The sequence below is a fragment of the Saccopteryx bilineata genome, chromosome 3 (assembly GCF_036850765.1).
Source record: "Saccopteryx bilineata isolate mSacBil1 chromosome 3, mSacBil1_pri_phased_curated, whole genome shotgun sequence".
In the NCBI taxonomy this organism is placed as follows: domain Eukaryota; kingdom Metazoa; phylum Chordata; class Mammalia; order Chiroptera; family Emballonuridae; genus Saccopteryx; species Saccopteryx bilineata.
In genome coordinates this window covers 203,681,714-203,700,103 of record NC_089492.1, presented here as the reverse complement: position 1 = coordinate 203,700,103, position 18,390 = coordinate 203,681,714, and the positions used below count along the sequence as shown (strand labels likewise).

General features: G+C 39.9%; 1 protein-coding gene across 6 annotated transcripts in view; it reads right to left on the bottom strand.

The window, feature by feature from the left end:
- Positions 1 to 682: 682 nt before the first annotated feature.
- LRRC8B (leucine rich repeat containing 8 VRAC subunit B) overlaps positions 683 to 18,390 on the bottom strand; it is an 82,361-nt gene continuing 64,653 nt past the window's right edge. For all 6 annotated transcript variants that reach the window (XM_066268610.1, XM_066268606.1, XM_066268608.1 and 3 more), the window contains 2 exons: positions 12,143 to 14,306; positions 683 to 4,228 (listed from right to left, as the gene is read on the bottom strand). In XM_066268610.1, the coding sequence (XP_066124707.1) occupies positions 3,956 to 4,228; positions 12,143 to 14,281 (2,412 nt within the window). In that variant the 5' untranslated portion in view covers positions 14,282 to 14,306 and the 3' untranslated portion in view covers positions 683 to 3,955. The remainder of the gene's footprint in view (positions 4,229 to 12,142; positions 14,307 to 18,390) is intronic.

Genomic DNA, 18,390 nt, shown 5'->3' with positions numbered 1-18,390 from the left:
TTCTGTTAATGTTTTATTTAGTGTTGATGAAATTGTTCATGTAAAAAATAAAAAAGCTTAAAAGAATATAGTCCATTACCAAAGGTACTTAGTAGACACTGTAGATACTGACCTGATGGACCAGAAACAGGAAGAACGCAATTAAATAGGACTGCAGTTTTCTGTACTATTACAGCGTTCATATCCCGCTGAAGATGAGGGTGTTTTGCAACAGTTGCATGTATATAATGTCTTCATAATTCAAACCAGGATACAGAATAACCACTGCTCCCCCCCCCCCCCCCCGCCAGCCTTCCTCTTGTTTCTAGAAAACAATAAACACAGATTCTGATGCAATATACAGTTCCTGAAAACAGACTTATAGTTATATTCTTATGCTTTTGGGAGGGATGAGCAACAGTTGGATCAGCTCTCATACTTCAGGGATGGGTAGAGTAGAACTACCTAATTAGGCAGAATTATAGGCTCTGACTTCCCCCAAATACATACAGGCACAAATGTCCCTGCAAGGTCTCTAGCACAACTGTATTGGTACTGTATGAGTGCTGAACAAATGTAAGGGGGTGGGTGAGTGGAGAGAGGTAACAAAATACCTTATGTGGATAGGACAATGGTAAGAGAACAAAGATGGAAAGAGCATTCTATTGAAAATACAAGGAAATAAAGATATAAATCCACAGAATGGTTGTTTGATTATTTTAATAGTTTCTAAACTCATCAGTATGCAGTGTTTTAATTAAACATACAAAATTCAAATCATGAAACACTTGAAGAACAAAAACACATATTTTCACTATCAAACAATGTTATGCAAATAACTCACTGCAGCTCACCAAAGCATACCAATTGTAGTATGTACGCCAAAGTGCTGAGATTTTGAGGATTTCTATTTACCCTGTTTCATGCAAACATTTGTTAAGTGACAGTGAAATATAGTGACAACTGGGGGGAAAATTAAGACTGAAGACAAAGAATGAAACACAGTACCTATGTGCTACATAGGTGTACCCTGATGTAGGTTAGTTAGGAAAAGAAAATTACACAACAGAAATGCTCAAAACTGCTTAGGCTCTCAGGCTAAGGTTGAGTGTTCAGTTTTCTTTTAAATATAACTAGGAGAATAGAACACTCCATAATTATAAGTAATGAATAAAAAAGGAATTAATATCCTAGCATTAACCTATAGCCTCTTGCAACCTTAGGAAAAATACTAAACATATCCAAAACTAGTAAGTTACATTTTGCATACATAAGGGTGTATGTGTGTGTCTCCACATGTGTGCAAGGTCATCTGTGTGTGTCTGTGTGTGCACCTATGTGTGTGCATGTAAATGAACCATTGCTAGCATAAACCATCAACTTTGTTATGAATAACACCCACATTTATTTGTTGGAAAATGCACTGCACATTCTTGGAAATCAAATGCTAACTAAAGTCTCACAATTGTAAGTGAGCAGATTTCATTTTCTTCATTTAAAATCCTCTTACATGAATATGAATACTTATAAAATGATCTGCTCCAATGATCCAGTAAAGACGGCATCTAACACGTTCCATATCGCAAGTGTTGGTCTCAGCGTTCATTGCATCAGTGCTGTCATTTCAAAAGCTACCTAAACACTTGTATGTAAGACTGAAATAAAAAATAAACCTAAAAACTTTCTCATCATGAGCAGAGTTTGCACCAGTTACTACCCTTGTGTTTGGAAAGAAGCTTACAATATTTGTTATTGATCCTGATAGGAACTTGCTTCTAGAAATTTAAGAAGGTGATGAGGAAGATCTAGCTAATGGTTTTTGCACGTGAATGAAAACAGTGACTACCCATGGAGAACTTCTAGTTTGTCAGGGAAATGGTAGTGATCTAAAATTTGTTTTGAAAACTCTTCTTTAGAAAAGAGGGTAAAATTTTTCATACAAATTATGGCTAATTATTTGTCCAAAAACATTTAAGTTCCAAGAACATTTAAATAACTCTCCACGTATCATGTTCACATCCAAAACTGAAGATAAATAATCCTATCACTGGAATCAATACACATGACAATTCTATTGTGTAACATTAGAATGATCAACTCACATTAAAAAAAATGAAATAACAAAAAACCTTAGATATAGTTAGAATGTTTTCTGAAGTTCTAGAAGAAAGTTTCATCAATTATGCCTGGATCCCTGAGAACTTGAATGTTCTGACTAAAGGCAAGTTTTGGTAAGAATTACATTTTTACACCATTCCTTTTCATTCAGAATAAATGATAAGGTTTAGGCAGCCTTTAGTGGTTTTTTTTAAATAGCTAATATTATTCAAATTTCATTTGACACAAATAATTCTTTTCTCTGAGATTTTGTCCAGGGGTGTGTGGCAGGTGGGGGAAGCTATATTTTGTTATAAAGATTCACTTTCATCTTTTTGGAATGGGCCAAGCAAGAAAAAGAGCACATATCACTCTTTACCCACAGTGTTCCAGTTTTGTCTAGATGCAGTTAATAGATGACTTCATAGTTACATCCAAAATGAGATGGCATCATAATGCCTAGCCCATTTAGACAAAAACCTATTAAAAACGTACATTTCCCCAAAATGAGTCAGTTGATTTTCATTTTACAATATTCATGATAAAAGGCCAAACACAAAAGCTCTCTATAAAAAAGCAAAATGTATTCCAAAAAAGTTAAAACAAAAGCATGAGATGAATTCCAGTCAAATGGATCTATTTCTTTGTGAGCTTTGAGAACTCATCTTAAACACTGAATAGAGGCTGAGTGTTTTGCATTATAATAATATCTATAGAATATGCAGATGAAGTACAATAGAAGGTAAAGTATTTTGCTTCAACTTTTACTTTTTACAAAGTATTTTGAAGTCAGTTTTAAAGATGGAAATCTCTACCTCTTCCCTCCATAATAGTTTCTGAAGTAGTAAGAATTGTACCCGTACAATAGCACAACAACAGGGGAAGAGAGAGGCAGACGATGTGGCTGTCCTCTTATAAGGAAACCCCTAAATATTTTAGGGCATGAAACACAAGGCTTTTTTTATTCAAGAGTAATTAGTTGCAGAGCACAAAAACATTTTGGAGAATGCACACAAATATGGGAATCATAAGCTGCCCAAACCAAGTATACTAAAAGTAAATTCTCAGAGAAATGCATGTTCTCTGTACCTTACAAAATTATTTCCACAGATTTTGAATCCAAGATTACACAGTAAAAATATTTGTTTTACATTTAATATAAAAGCTTACTAGCAAATAAAAAAGGCTTCGATGATACAGAAGAAGACATTTTATAGAACACATTAATTTTTAGGATGTCCCAAGGGTGATGTGTCCTGAGCACCCTACCCCTGCCCTGTGCAAAGGCCAAAAGCCAGTACTTTCTCAGGGTTGATTATTGTTAAGAGAAAACTAGATGAAGGAAGACTCAACATAAGCTGGGACAGGAAGCAAAAAGCCAAGAAGGAATTTTGCCAAGCACAAGGCACCCTGCCTAAAAATAATTAAGAACATAAATCAAAGACAGTGCTGAGTGTACATTAAGGAAATTTATATTGAATAGTTTATGGTCTAGGTGACAAACAGGAAGTCAGTTAAAACAAGCGTGCAAATAAGTAATGGGGACTGGGAAGGAAGCAGAAAGAACATCTAATCTTCAAGATAATAATAATTGCAAGGTAGAGATTCAATAGTTTCATGTCCCCCATTCCACTCTTAATGTGTATTTCTTACAAGTCAATCAGTAAAAGATGAATAGTTTACAAAACTCAGTTCTGTGTTAACACTTTTACTGGTTTAATTTAGGGCTAGACACTGAGTTGCTTTAAATAAGACATTTGGTTATAGTTAGTCATAATTATTACCCTCCCACCCCGTTTATCTTTATAGGTTAGTTTATCTTTATAGTTCTTATTTAAAGCCCTGATGCACACTTTTGAAAATTCTTTTCTCTTTTCGGTCAACATTTATCTAAGCATGTCTGCAAACGTTCTGCTACAGGGAGAGGAAGAGTGTTGAGCAAATTCTCCTCAACAATCAGACAGCTCCGTTTTAGGGACTGACATCCTTCTAGTTCAGGAGGAAGTGTTTCCAGGTAATTCCCAATGAGCTCCAGATGAATAAGGTTCGACAGCTCACCCACGAGAGGGGACAAACTCATCAGGCTATTTTTCCCCAGAAGTAAACACTGCAGCTTTTTGCACTGAAACAGCCCATCGGGTAGCATCTCAATCTAGAAAGGGAAAAAAAGAAGCTGGTAAAACCAGTTTTGATGGCCTGCCGTAATACATTTACTTACGTATACCTCTATCATTTTCCAAAAACATCTCTGGATGTTTACATTATAACAATGATGACAGATTTGAAGTAGATGGAAAATACAAAGGAAAAACAAAGACATACCACAACTGAAGCTACCATTAACTTCAAATCCTTGTTATATATATAAGGGTGAGCAACAAATTTGTCTCTAAACATTCTAATAAGCAAGTCTCAAAGAAAACCTAATCAGTGACATACACATTATCCCTAAGATAAAAAAACAAACCAGTGACTCAGGAGAATCGCAATGATCCTTGAGTCCTGGATCAGAAATAAATTGCTCTCAAGAGTCCTCGTACAGAGTTCACTTCACTGTCTTATGTAATGAGCAGCATCCTGAGAACAGACATAAAGCTACTTCCTTAGGGTTTCACAGTTCAGACCGAACTTCATTCTGTTAAAAAAAAAGTCGACAGAAGCAGCGACAAGAGATACAATATACACATGTACATTTCACTGTCCTCTACATATATACTCGAGCATTTTTTCACCTTTCCAGCTCTCTTGCTGGTTCGATTAAGTCAGGGGTCGGGAACCTATGGCTCGCGAGCCAGATGTGGCTCTTTTGATGGCTGCATCTGGCTCGCAGACAAATCTTTAATAAAAAAAATAATGTTAAAAATATAAAACATTCTCATGTATTACAATCCATTCATTTCCTACCGCTCATGTTCATGGTTGCGGGTGGCTGGAGCCAATCACAGCTGTCCTCCGGGACAACACCAAATTTTTATTAGATAATGTGTAATGTACATGGGTCATTGTATGGCTCTCACGGAATTACATTTTAAAATATGTGGCGTTCATGGCTCTCTCAGCCAAAAAGTTTCCCGACCCCTGGATTAAGTCATGTAACACAGAGAAATAACTTTAAATATGATAAATAGCCTACAATTACATCAACTCCTAGAGCCATCAACTGAACTGCACCCCTGTCTGGTGGGTAGGGTCAATGTGAATTTCTAAGGGAGCCACTATGTGTACACAAAAGATGGTTTTGGAAGGAAAGATATCCGGAGGAGAGCTGAGCGTACACAGTGCCCTTAACTCTCACCATGCCTCTCAGAGGTGAGTTTGGCCAGGCAGAGCTGGACTGTATACACCTCACCCTGTATTACTCCATGTTTGTACAGGTGGGGACAGGGCATCTTTGCTGTTAGGAAACAACGTTGGCTCTTGGTTCAGGAAGTGCGTCTAACAAGCAGGGATGAAAGGAGCACTCCCTCTGGAGCTCAACCTCCGCTGATGGGCTGATGCCGCCCACTAAGCTAGCTCTCTCTCTGCTGGAACTTCCAGGGCCACCCAGAATGCTCTCCTCGAAAGGATACACATTCTCTATACAAACTAAAGAATGATGTTATCATGTTCAAAAGTGCTCATTATGTTGAAAATTTCCCTCTCCTCCATCACCCACACTTATACTCAGTTACTAGATAGCCTTGATAAGAAATCCAGTGATCACCATTGCTAAGACAGGCACATTCAATATAGCTCAGCACTGTACAATGAAATACTAGGTTTAAGCAACGAAAAAGGATCTACCCCTTTTATTTTGTTCCCTTCTCAAGACTGCAAGGCCAACACCATACATATGTAGATTTCAATATAGAAATACGGCTGAGAGATGAGACAGAAGAAATGTAACCCCTTCAGTCAGAGACATCGGCAACTCAGAAGTAGGATCAGTGACATGTAAGTAGAGAAAACAACAGCCCTGTGCAATGTGCTCAAGGTTGATAGTGCCTGCTGGTGCCTAGCAATGACAGGCAAACCGGCTGAAAAGGGAGAAGGCTTGGCCCATCTGTACTTGTAAACATGTGCTGAGAGTCTCCTTTTGTGCTTCGTTCGGAGTTGGGCATAAAGGGCTAAGCAGAGTTTCTCAACCTTGGCTCTGCTGTCATGTGGACAGGATGATTTTGTGTGGGGTGCCCTGCGCGTTGCAGGATGTTTATCAGCAACCGTGGCCTCCACCCACTAGATGCTAGTGCCATTCCCCTTCCCCCAGTGGTGACAACCAAAAATATCTCCAGGCAAATGTCTCCTGGGAGGCAAAGTTCCCCTATTTGAGAAGTGCTGGTCTAATGAGAGAGAGAAATATTAAACAATTACTCAAGTATTAATAATTAGTCTGTGATGGGTGCTACACAGAAGAGAGCCCTGGTCAGAGGTGTATCGGGGCACCCCCAGCTCCCCTCCTCCAGTCTGTGTCCAGAGCCCAGCAAGAGCCTTGCTTCATTAAATTGATTGCCCAGTGGGTGAATACCCTGAAGCCACTGCCCACACTCTCCCTGTCTTGTTGTCAGCACTATCATGTTCTCACCAATCTTCTCTGAAATCTCTGACTCTGTGGTTTTAGCCCCCGATACAAGAGAAGGAGTTCACAACGCAGGGGCAGTGAGCCTCCAGGGCTCGGCTGTCAACATGTCTGTGTTGCTGTCGTGAAAGTGAGTCAAGGGCTGTGGTCAGCAGAAGCAGTTCCTGAGTGCCAAGTGTCCATCTCAGGGTTTTTTCTCTCAACATCAGCACCCCGCTAAAGCACAAGACCTTAACTCACCCTCTGGAATTCAATTTTGCTAAAGGAGCCTGGGGAGCAATGTTAGAAACTCAAGACCTTTCAACTCAGCAGTCTTACCCTGAAAAATCTACTTACACCTTTAAAAAATAGTTTGCGCCAAAACTCACAAGAACATTAAACACTTTTTGCCTGGGCTAATCAATTTTATAAAAAAACTGTTTGTATAGCATTTATTTATACTGAATTCATTTAGCATGCTCTTTCTTAGATTATATAATGCATGAACCAGAAAGAAAAAAATTATCCTGGTGGAGTACTGATTTCTTTTAAAAAAATCGTAAGAAATATTTATAGACTTGATCAGGAAGATGATAAAGTTCATAAACAGCATGGTTTTATAGAATTAACTGTAATATATACATATAATAAATAATAAAATAAACAACCACAAAAACTAATGGCTACAATATCACTCTATATCCTAGAATTCTTTGGCAACCAAATATCTTTGACAAAATGTCCTGATGCCCCTAGAACATTGAAAGGAGGATGATTCTCTTCCTGTATCTATGACGGACACTTATAATAAAATTCTCCATCGTTTCCCAGATGCTGGGCCTTTACTTCAGGGGCCATTGACACATGCTATTTCACTCAGAACATGCTAACCAAACATATAAAATCCAATCATGTCAAGAAATAAAGCTGAATATTTCCATTTCTAAGCAATGATGTCAAAAACAACAACAAACTCGGCCACATAAATGACCTTCCACATTATTCAGCATTAATGTGTGAAATAATGAGGAATTTCCACATTATTCCCCTTCAGGCTCGAAGTCTTGAAGTGAATCAAGGAAATGCATGAAACGCAGACACGTAGAAGTCAAAAGACGTAGGTGTAAAGTGGACTGGTCCTTGAGCTCTGAGTGAAGCTATTAACCTCCCCCCCTCCCCCATCACCTTCCATAGGATCCCGATCCAGTTACCCTCTGGCACTGGGATAGAGACGGATGCTGACTCTCCCTCTCCTGTCTTCCATGTCCTACTCTTTCTATGGAGTATCATTTGGACTGATGCATCTAAAATGTAATAGAAAGAGCTCCTGAGGAGGAGTTGAAACACTTGGGCTCCACTCCAGATTCATCACTAGGAAGCTTCAGACCTCAGTTCCAGTTACTCTGAGCCTCCGAGTCAGTATGGCTACAATGAGGGCAGTGGACGACAGCAGTGGCCGGATAGCAAATACTTAGGTTTTGTTGGCCAAGAGGCAAAACCAGAAATTATGTAGGTGCTTATGTAACACGAGAGAAAAAAAATTTCATACATTTTTAAGTGATGAAACTCAACAATGAATAACAACAATTGAACATAACTTACTTTGTAATAAAAGCCCACTAATGAGAGCAAGGGAATTTATTCATGTACACTGAAATTTGAATTTCATATAATTTTATGTGGCAAAATATTATTTTTTTTAAAAATTTTCTACATCTAGTCATTTAAAAATTGAAAAGCACTCTCAGCTCAGGCTCTGGGTAGATTTGGTTCCCAGGCTGTAGTTTGCTGACCTCTGCCACTGTGTTCCTTTCAGATGTTAGTCTTTGTCTCTTGGTTTAGATCTGTATTCCTAACTGTGAATCATAATTGATTGACCCTTCCATGGGGTTTTGTTTCTTGACTGTCCTCTCCCAACCTTTCTATACACTGCAATCAGAGACTTCCTTTGAAGCTACCAGTTCAAGCTAACTAGAACTTTCAAGCTCCAGTCTCACCACAGCTGCTATTCAATGAATCAAAAATGAACTTGACTTGCAGACATTAGGGCATTCTTCATTCTGACCACCTCGCTAAATGTTTTCACTTGTTACTACAGTGAGCATGCGTGTTACAATCCTATGTGCATGACCTCTATCTTTTTACACTTTTCTGCATTCAGAGTTCTCAGGATGTGTTCCACAAAACTCTCCTCTTAAGAGTTACTATGAAAAAGAGTGTCTTGATCAAGTAAGTTTGGCAAGTGTTGCACACGATATGTCCTTCTTGGAGAAGCATGATGCATATTCATTTAAAGGCTCTGAAGTAGCCTGCTGCAAAAATATAATAGAAAGAAATGTTTAATGCTTTTGTGGTAATACTTATTACTATCCTGTGGAAGAAACTCTGCAGTGCCCTCTCATTAAATGTCTGTTATTCGGAGACTTGCCCAATAGCTTTGATAACTCGAGAATTCCCTCCCTTATTTTGCTGGAACTCTCGGTAGGAAGCAGAGTCCACTTCCCACTAGAGGAGCTGATGCCCCGTTTCTTGCGTTCCCAACTGCCTTACAGCTCTAATGTGAGCATCCATAACCCTGCTAATCAGGTGCTTAGCCTTGGACTTTGATTTGGGGCAAGTGTCACAAAGAAGCAGATACCAAGAGCATATCTGTGGAAGGGGCCGGGGCTGTAGTAGCAGCAGAATGAAGGTGTCAGGGGCAGCACTGGTGCTCTGTGTTGGTCAGTAGCAGGGTATCGCTACCATTTTGCTTTTGTGCTATGATTTTGGCTGTGATCCTTTTTGCTATCTGTCTGAGTTTATGCTTGTTTTCTAAGCTTAATTCTGCAGCTTTTTCAGTGATAACATGAGCTATCCAACATCTTTTCAAAAAACTGTCTTTTCTGCTTAACTCCACAGTATTTTTTGCCTCCATGGATGAATTTGATACACTGCTCAAGTTTTTAGAAAAGTCTTTAAAACATCTTCTCTCTGGAATCTTTAGCAACCTCCTTTCCAAATGGATGAAGCAACTCACATTTCTGAGTATATGCATATCTAAAAATTTATGCATCCAATTTGGTGTTTTATTTTCTAATTTTATCACAATTTTGGTCTACATTATAGAATCATGAGGACCTCAAGGTTGGAAGGAACCTTGAAATTAGTAAAATCCCTATATATTGGAATATCTGATTCCCTTTAACAACATTCTTACCAAGTGGTTGAGAGTCTATATCTGGCCAGGTTTATTAATAAGAAAATCACTTTTCCCTCCTTAAATGCTCATTCAATCTTTGGACAGCTTTTTGGGGAAGAGGAGAAAACTTCGCCTGCTTGTCCTTTGTCTGATACTTATGGGTACTCTCAATAGGCTTTCTTTTCTATTTAAGTATACCAAATTTTTGAAGACCAATTTTTGCACTATTCTCTGTCCCTTCTCTACCCAATTCTTTGTATCATGAACCTAACCTGTTCCACCAGAGAGCTGCTTTTCATCATTCTGGTTGCTGTTTTCTAAGTGAGTAACAGTTTCTTCATATCTTTATTAAATAAGTCTTTTTACAATTCTGAGAAGAGTGTTCCTCACCCATTTGGTTGTTGTGTTGAGCTCTGAAGGTGCTCAGCAACAACTTAGAAGACTTTTGAGATAAGCCAGCCAAAGATATCATTCTACTTTGGCCATAAACTACCTTCAGCATAAAAATTTCATGTGCTACCAAACATCCTCTCTTATCCAAGATAGGATTGTGTCTGAGATTAGTCTTCCTTTCAGACGTGGTCAAGAAATAAAAAAACTTTATGTCAAAAGTACCAATGGTCTTAAGGTTTAATTAAACTAGAAAAGACATTAGCCAACTTATACATTTAAATAATCCATGATCAACTAACAATTTAATCATCTGTGACTTTCAAAAATTCATGTAGTGTTTTAAATGTATGACAACTTGGTGAAACCAATGCCACTCAAAATAATCAACTATATTTTTTTATAGATTTAACAAATACAAATGTAACCAACATATAATATTAATCAACTGCATAATTAAATGACACTAATGATAAATCCCTAGATCCATAGTCTTCAAAGTATGGTTATAAAACCAGCAATATCAACTTCCTCTGGGGCTTTTTAAAACTGCAGATCCTGCACCAGACCTACTGAATCAGAAATCTGAGCCCTACAGGTAATTCTGATGTGAACTACTAATCTAGATCAATCCTAAAACAGTTTTAAAACCTCAAAATCCTTTAAGACCTGAAGAGTTCTCATTTATCTTAGAATGGGCTCTAGACTTTTATACATGCCTCAGCTCTAAGAATTCTAAAAATCAGCAGGAATTTGTCCTCATTACTTTACTTTCTGGTATTTCTATAATAATCCATGGTTTTCAAAACTAATGCCTGGTGATTAATGTGTTTATTAGCCCATGCCATGCTCATAGCTTAATTTAGCATGATACATAAATTATAAAATATTTAGTATAAAAAGTCTTAGGAGATGACACATTTGTGGGTGGGGTTGAAGAAAGAAAACAGTTCCCATTTGCAATGAGGAAGATGGTTTTCATCTTCTGGCAGACCTGAGTTCTGACAGGATTCTCTCTTCTTTACATATGGACTTTGCCATCACTTTTGGCTAGCTTGAATTTTTTTCTTTTTCCTCCTCCTCCACTTTTTAACCTAAGAAACTACTCATTCATTTTGTTTTTTCTTGTTTCAGAGATGTTAAGTTTTTCTTAAGTTGGCTTTACTGTTGCAAATTATGGTTCATTTTTAAAGCATGGATGCTGGAAAAGGCTTCTAAGGAGCCTTAGTGTTGCATTATAGAACTAGGCCTTTCATTTTGAATTGCTTTTCAAGACATGCATGTATATTTCAAATCTCTCTTACCGCATCACGGAAAAGATTTAGGAATAATTTAGGATCACAGTAGTTTCAACAAAAATTCCTGCTCCTATGACAGATTTGGAAAGCTGAAAGGTTTTGAGAAACTTTGTAAGTAGTTAAGAACTTTCCAAAATGAAAAGTTAAGTTCTGCCATAACTAATTAGTTTAAATACTTCAACTGTGATGTTTATGTAAAATATGGGAAAAGAGAATAAAGAGAACATATGTTGAGTAACTACTATGTATCAGGAACTGTGCCAAGTACTTATACTGTTCTTCATAAAATCTCCACGACAACTTGTAAGTTAGATTAAAAACTGCTGTGCAGTGTTTTGGTAATTTGTCCATGGTCACATGTCTAGTAAGTGGTAGATAGTCTGTTCTCAGAGAATGCTTAGTATGAGTTAATGTCTATTTTTTTAAAAATTGTTTTTAGCAAGCGAGGAATGGGGGGAGAGAGAGAGACAGAGACAGGAACATCAATCAGTCCCTGTATGTGCGCTGACCAGGGATTGAACCAGCAACCTTTGTACTTTGGGACGATGCTCTAACCAACCGAGCTCTCTGGCCAGGGCAATGTCCTCTTTCTTTTCCTACATTATATGCTGCAACAGCAGATATTCGAAAGACTGGCTGAATAAAGGGAAGAATGGATTTACTCACATTGTTGTTGGTCACAGCAAAGTACTGCAAATTACTCAAATATTGGATTTCTTCTGGAATGAAGGTCAGGTGGTTATAGCTTAGATCCAAATAATGTAGTTTGGTGCATAGAAAAAGCTGCAGGGGTAGATTCTCAATATTATTATGGTCCAAAGACAGCTGCTCTAGATTAGATAATGCCCCAATTTGGGCAGGAATATAAGCAATGTTATTGTGCCACAATTTTAAGCAGGAAAGGTTCTGGAGATGCTGAAAGCTAATGATCTCTTCCACAGTTTTAAGGTTATTTTCTTTTAGATCTAACTCATGCAAATTGTTCAGGCTGAAAATAGAGTGTGGAATGCGTTCCAGGTCACAGCTGATTAGCTCTAGGCTTTTCAGATTGACCATCTTTTTCAAGTTGTTCAGTACAACCAGTTTGCTTCCCTCGTTATTGAGGGACAGCTTCTGCAGGGAAGGCAGGAGGTCTGTAATGACTTGTGGGATCCGGGACAGGCTGCTCTTCAAGTAGAGGGTCCTCAGGTTTTTTAAGTCCTGAAAGCCCTCCAACTGCATAGTACTCAACTGCTCAGGTAGAACACAGCCCGACAGATGAAGTTCCTTGAGATTCTTCAGGTGAAATACCCAGCGGGGAATTTTCCCCATCTCAGTAAATTTCAGGCGGAGAATTTTTAAATTTTCCTCTAGAAAGGCCAGGGCAGGATGGTCTACCACCAGAGATGAATGGTACACGTGGAGTTCCTTGAGGTTGACCAGCTGGGAGACTGCGGGGGGCAGCTTGACCTCAGGAATCAGCTCCAGGCTGAGCACTTCAATCTCAGTAAGCTCGAACACATTGTCTGGAAGACCCTTTAGCATAAAAAGATGCAGTTCTATCTTGTCCTGGGAATTTTTCACCAACTTACTTTTTAGTTTGTCGACTGTCCATTCGTTATTGAGGTTGATCTGTTTCAGTTTGTTCTCACTGACCTCCGACAGGAAGATGGAGAAGCGTTTGGAATACAGAGGATCGTACTGATCAGCCAGATGGAGGATGAAGGCGAAGTCGTTCTTGACGTCAGGTATGTCGCTGTAGTTGCTTTTTTCTCTCAATGCTTCGAAGGAATATTGCTTCAGGGAGCTCCTCAGCATCCACCACAAGCTGTAGGAGGAGGTGAGACCATAAAGTATAACCAAAATGACATAAAATGAAGCCAGGACCTTAAAAATTTCTGCCAAGGAGTAGACACACTGGTAGCGCTTATATCCTGTAAAAGCCTGCACGTCAACTGAACAGTCAATTTCAAGAGTGATATAGGTTAAAAAATATGGAACATAAGTTATGATGAGGACAAACAAAATGACTTTGACTATTATCTGCTTCAGATACACTCTGTAAATGATATCTTTCTGTTCCACGTGCATACGGAACCTTTTCACTTTTTCAAAGATGGCTTTGGCCTGTTCGCCCTCCTTCTTGTCCAGGACACTGGAAGTTGGGCTTTCTATGCCAGCTGACTCCAAGCCAGGCTGTGGGTAGGGCAATGCCTGCTTATTGGCATCAACATCAGCTGAACACCCTGAGGATGAAAGTAAAACCTTGGACTTGGAGAGTGTCAGGGGCCTCACTGACTGCTCAGCCACCGTTTCCGACAGGGCACGGGTGGTCCACGGAGAATCGAAGCACTTGTGAAGGATGGCCACAAAATGTTCGAGCCTGGAGCTGGTACTGGGGTAGTGAAGCCAAAAATTGCTGCAGGCTGCAAAGATCAGCGTGTGCAAGAGCACCAGGTAGGGGAAAAACTTCGCGAACCAATGGAGCTGCTTTTCGTAACAGACGGCATCGATGTAGGAGTACTGCTGTCGGTGGAGGTCATTCTGGATTCTGAGGGGGAGAGGAAGTGGTGTTCCAGGATCAGAGGATGCATTTGCACTGGCTTTCAGGATGTGCCAAGGCACGGCGCAGTGATTGTCAAATTCCACCTTACAAGGAAGACAGCACAGAACCCTGCTCTGCGTAAGCTGGAGAGCTCCGGCCAGCACTGCCACCAGCAGCATGACCAGGGTGATGTAATACCAGAAGACGTCCCACCACGGTTTTAGGATATGATAAGATGATTGGGCATCTGCTAAACATTTGAGCTCTGTTAGTGTAATCATGACTTTTTTTGTAGGAGTACAGAAACTGGAAGAGAAAAATAAAAGAAAAGTTACTGACGTAAATGTATCAAAATAAATATTGAACTCTAATGCTTGTCCATACATAGCCTGCCTAAGTAGGATTTAGCTCAGGGGCAACGCCTTGAAGGCAGGACTGGTCAATTTCATTTGAAAATGTGCACAGCAAAGTAACTTAGATAAGATGCCTTTTGGCTGATAACCAGACTGGGGCAGGACGTGAAGCGACTGTCTAGTTTCCTCCTGAATTTTGACTCCATGCTAGGCTATTAAACACCAAAATCCAAATTTTCTTTAATCAATATTTAGAAAACTTATTCTTAAGTACTTGTTCCTGGCTACATGTTACATCCTCCCAAAGGTTTGAGGAAGCTCTTTTCCACATCCTACCCGTGTCTGGTGCATTGGTGATAGCCCAAGAGTTGTGTTTCAGTCACTACAAGGAACCTATTTTGAGTCAGCACTGCTTTATAAAATTATCTCTCAGGCTAATTCCAGAGGGATATGACAATTCTATGTTTAAAAAAATGTAATTTAATACATTAACTCCTTTTCCCTCAAGCTCTTGCTTTGTAACTTAAGTTCATGTCCAACGTAGAGGATTTAAAAGATGACAAACAACAGTAATGGTTTAAAAAGGGACTGGGAATAAAAACTCAGAACACTATTTTACCCTGAAGACTCTCTCTCATGTTTAATGTTTTCATGACAAAGCAGTAATAGAATAAATGACTAAGGGCATAGTTTATTATTAAATTATTTTTGCCTTCAGAAAAACAATGTGGATTTTACATTTTCATATTTAAAAGTACTCAGTGTTCTTTACATAAATGATTTATGTAATGTTCAGAAAGAAACCTACATAAAACATTAAAAACATTGGGTCATTAAAATATTTTTGAATCAATTGTTTTAAAAATTGTTAATTAGTAAAATCCAGAATGTTGCATCCACCGGGTGCGAGAACAAACGTCAAAGACTTTCAGGAGTGTAGATGGTACTTTACTGGCCAGTTTAACCTGCGCAGAGGCAAACTCCCAAGATGTCCGGAGACACCGTACTCACAAGGAGCTGCAAATGAGAGTCGCGCCTGGCGCTTACAGCCAGGTCCTTATATATCCTAAGTGAGCAAGCATTATACAGAAGCAGATGTGGCAGTTAGCTATTCGCTAGGGAGGTCGCACGCAGCATAGCAACAGGGGCCGGCATAGCAACAGGGGCCGGGTTTAGCTTAGTGGCGAATTTCAAACATAAACTTCTTTGTTTTCAGCCTCACAGGGGCCCTGTCAGCACTCCCTGTTCCTGCTCCTTCAATAGTTACACTCTGGCAGCCACAGCACAGCTCCCTGAATCTAACACAGAACACCTGTAATATAGCACAGACTAAGACATAAATGAAAATATTTGAATCTAATAACATATTTGGTAATAGTGGCATGGTTATCTTTTGCAGTTGGTTCAGTTCTTATACTTTATTGAATCTGAAGTCTTACTGTCTTTCCTGGGTATGAGTTTTTCTAGATATCCTAGTACTGGTAGTATCCCCAACAAAGTATTTTTTGAGTTCATTCCCCCTCTTTTTAGGGACTGGTGTTCTTCCTTGAACCTGAGAGTTCCATTACAGATGCTCTGCAACCTGTAAATAAGTGTGTTCTTTTTTGCTGGTCAGCCCCAGCATATTTCCTTATCATCTGACCCTGAACCCTATACTTTTCTGCTTTCCTACTTGTTAGGCCATGATCTCTAATGTTAACTGCTGGACTGGAACACCACTTTCTACCTGCATCTTCTCTGAACATGATGTCATATTATAGGAATTCAAATTCCTGTTAAAACCTATGTCTTCACTATACAATTCTCCAGGGCATCCCTCCTTTTGTGTAGTCTATTTCTCTCAGTTCCTCCCACTTTGCCTCATCCAACTGCAGTTAAGCATAACTGTGTGTCAAGACAAGACAAAAACCAAAACTGCCTGACCAGGTGGTGGCACAGTGGATGGGGCATTGGACTGGGATGCAGAGGACCCAGGTTCGAGACCCCGAGGTCGCCAGATTGAGCGCAGGCTCATCTGGTTTGAGCAAAAAGCCCACCAGCTTGAACCCAAGGTCGCTGGCTCCAGCAGGGGGTTACTCGGTCTGCTGAAGTCCCGCGGTCAGGGCATATGTGAGAAGGCAGTCAATGAACAACTAAGGTGTTGCAACACGCAATGAAAAACTAATGATTGATGCTTCTCATCTCTCTCCATTCCTGTCTGTCTGTCTCTCTCTCGGAAAAAAATAAAATAATATAAACCACCATTACTGTGGAACCAGTGGGTGGTTAAAAAAAAACCAAACAAACAAAAAACCAAAACCAAGAGGATTATATGAGGCAAATAGAAAGTCCTGGACTTAGACTCCACAATACCATAAACATGATGGCAGGCAGGATGGGAGAAAATGTTGCTGGATGAACATGTGAAATATACCTAGGGATTTTAGTCAATAGACACTTATATTTTTAGCTAATAGCATGATAGTTATTATGTTAAATATAGCTATGTGCGATATTAACTCTAACTATAGTTATAATATTACTATAATCTGGGGCCACATTATTAGATAAACCCAGATAAAGTGACAAATCATTCTGTGCCTGCTTAGTGGGATCACACCTGGAACCCAATTCTCAGTTATAGGTTAAAGATAGATGGCAATGAAAAAATCAGGAGCCACTTGCCTGCAAAGCATTATCTACAGAGAAACACAGATGACTGATGACATTTAGCTGAGATTCAAAATGATTAGGGACCTGGGCAGGTTGGCTCGGCAGTACAGTGTCGGCCCGGTGTGTGGAAGTCCCAGGTTTGATTCTAGGCCAGGGCACACAGGAGATATGCCCATCTGTTTCTCAACCCTTTTCCTTCTCCTTCCTTGCTATATCTCTCTTTCCCTGCCGCAGCCAAGTCTCCATTGGAGCAAAGCTGGCCCAGGTGCTGCATGGCCTCTGCCTCAGGTGCTAGAATGGCTCAGATTGCAGCGGAGCAATGCTCCAGATGGGCAGAGCATCGCCCCCTGGTGGGCATGTTGGGTGGATCCTGGCCGGGAGCATGCGGGAGTCTCTCTGTTTGCCTCCCCGCTTCTAACTTCAGAAAAACACAACAACAACAACAAAACAAAAATGATTAGGGAAGGTGGATCCAAGATGATGATGGAATAAGAAGAAACTTTATACTCACATCATCTCAGGACCAAACTGGAATCAAAACTAAATTATAGAACAATCAACTTGAATAACCAACTGAAAACTAGCTGGACAGAAATTTTATAACCAATAATTTATAGAAGAAGCCACATTGAGACTGATAGGAACTGTGGAAATGTGAAAAGGGCTGCCCCTGAATCCACATGTAGTGGATGAGAATCTGGAGGGATATCTTAGCTGCAAAGGTCCCTTCTCAGGAGCAAGGATTCCCCAGCCTGGAGCACCAGAGCCTGAAAGAGGATCCCAAATAACATTTGGCTGTGAAAAACAGTGAAGATTTCAAATACCAGGGAGAGATGGGTCTACTAGAAATGCAGGCACTCTCTTAAAGGGCTAGAGAAAAAAAAAACAAAACTCATTTGTGGCCCCTGACCATGGGCTCTGGTGGAAGGAAAGTGAATCTGAGTAAATTGATGTCATTCAGGGAGAGACTGGGTTGTATCCCTTAGGGAAGAGAGTTGAAGGGACAGCTGCCAAGGTCCATGCACCGAGTTTCCTCCCTGACAATTCCCAAAGACACCATCTTTTCTGGGCCCAGCACTGCCCTCTGTGCCCTGCCAGTCTGGGGGAATGCACCAGCCTCACCTGCTTGATTCCTGTGGTTCCACTCTGTTGAGCTCGTGCCCTGAGTACAGTTGGCAGACTGTGGCCAGCCTAGGCCAGCAGTGCAGGCTTTCTTGGGGGACTCTCAAGCAGATCCAAGCATACTCAGTGGGTGAAAGAGATGACAGGGAAGGACTGAGTTGTATGACTCTAGGTTAAGAGCCATTTTGTCTTCACACATCCAATCAGACCTACCATCATTCCTGTGTGAAGATCTTCCTCCACAAGCCTATATATCTTGGTCT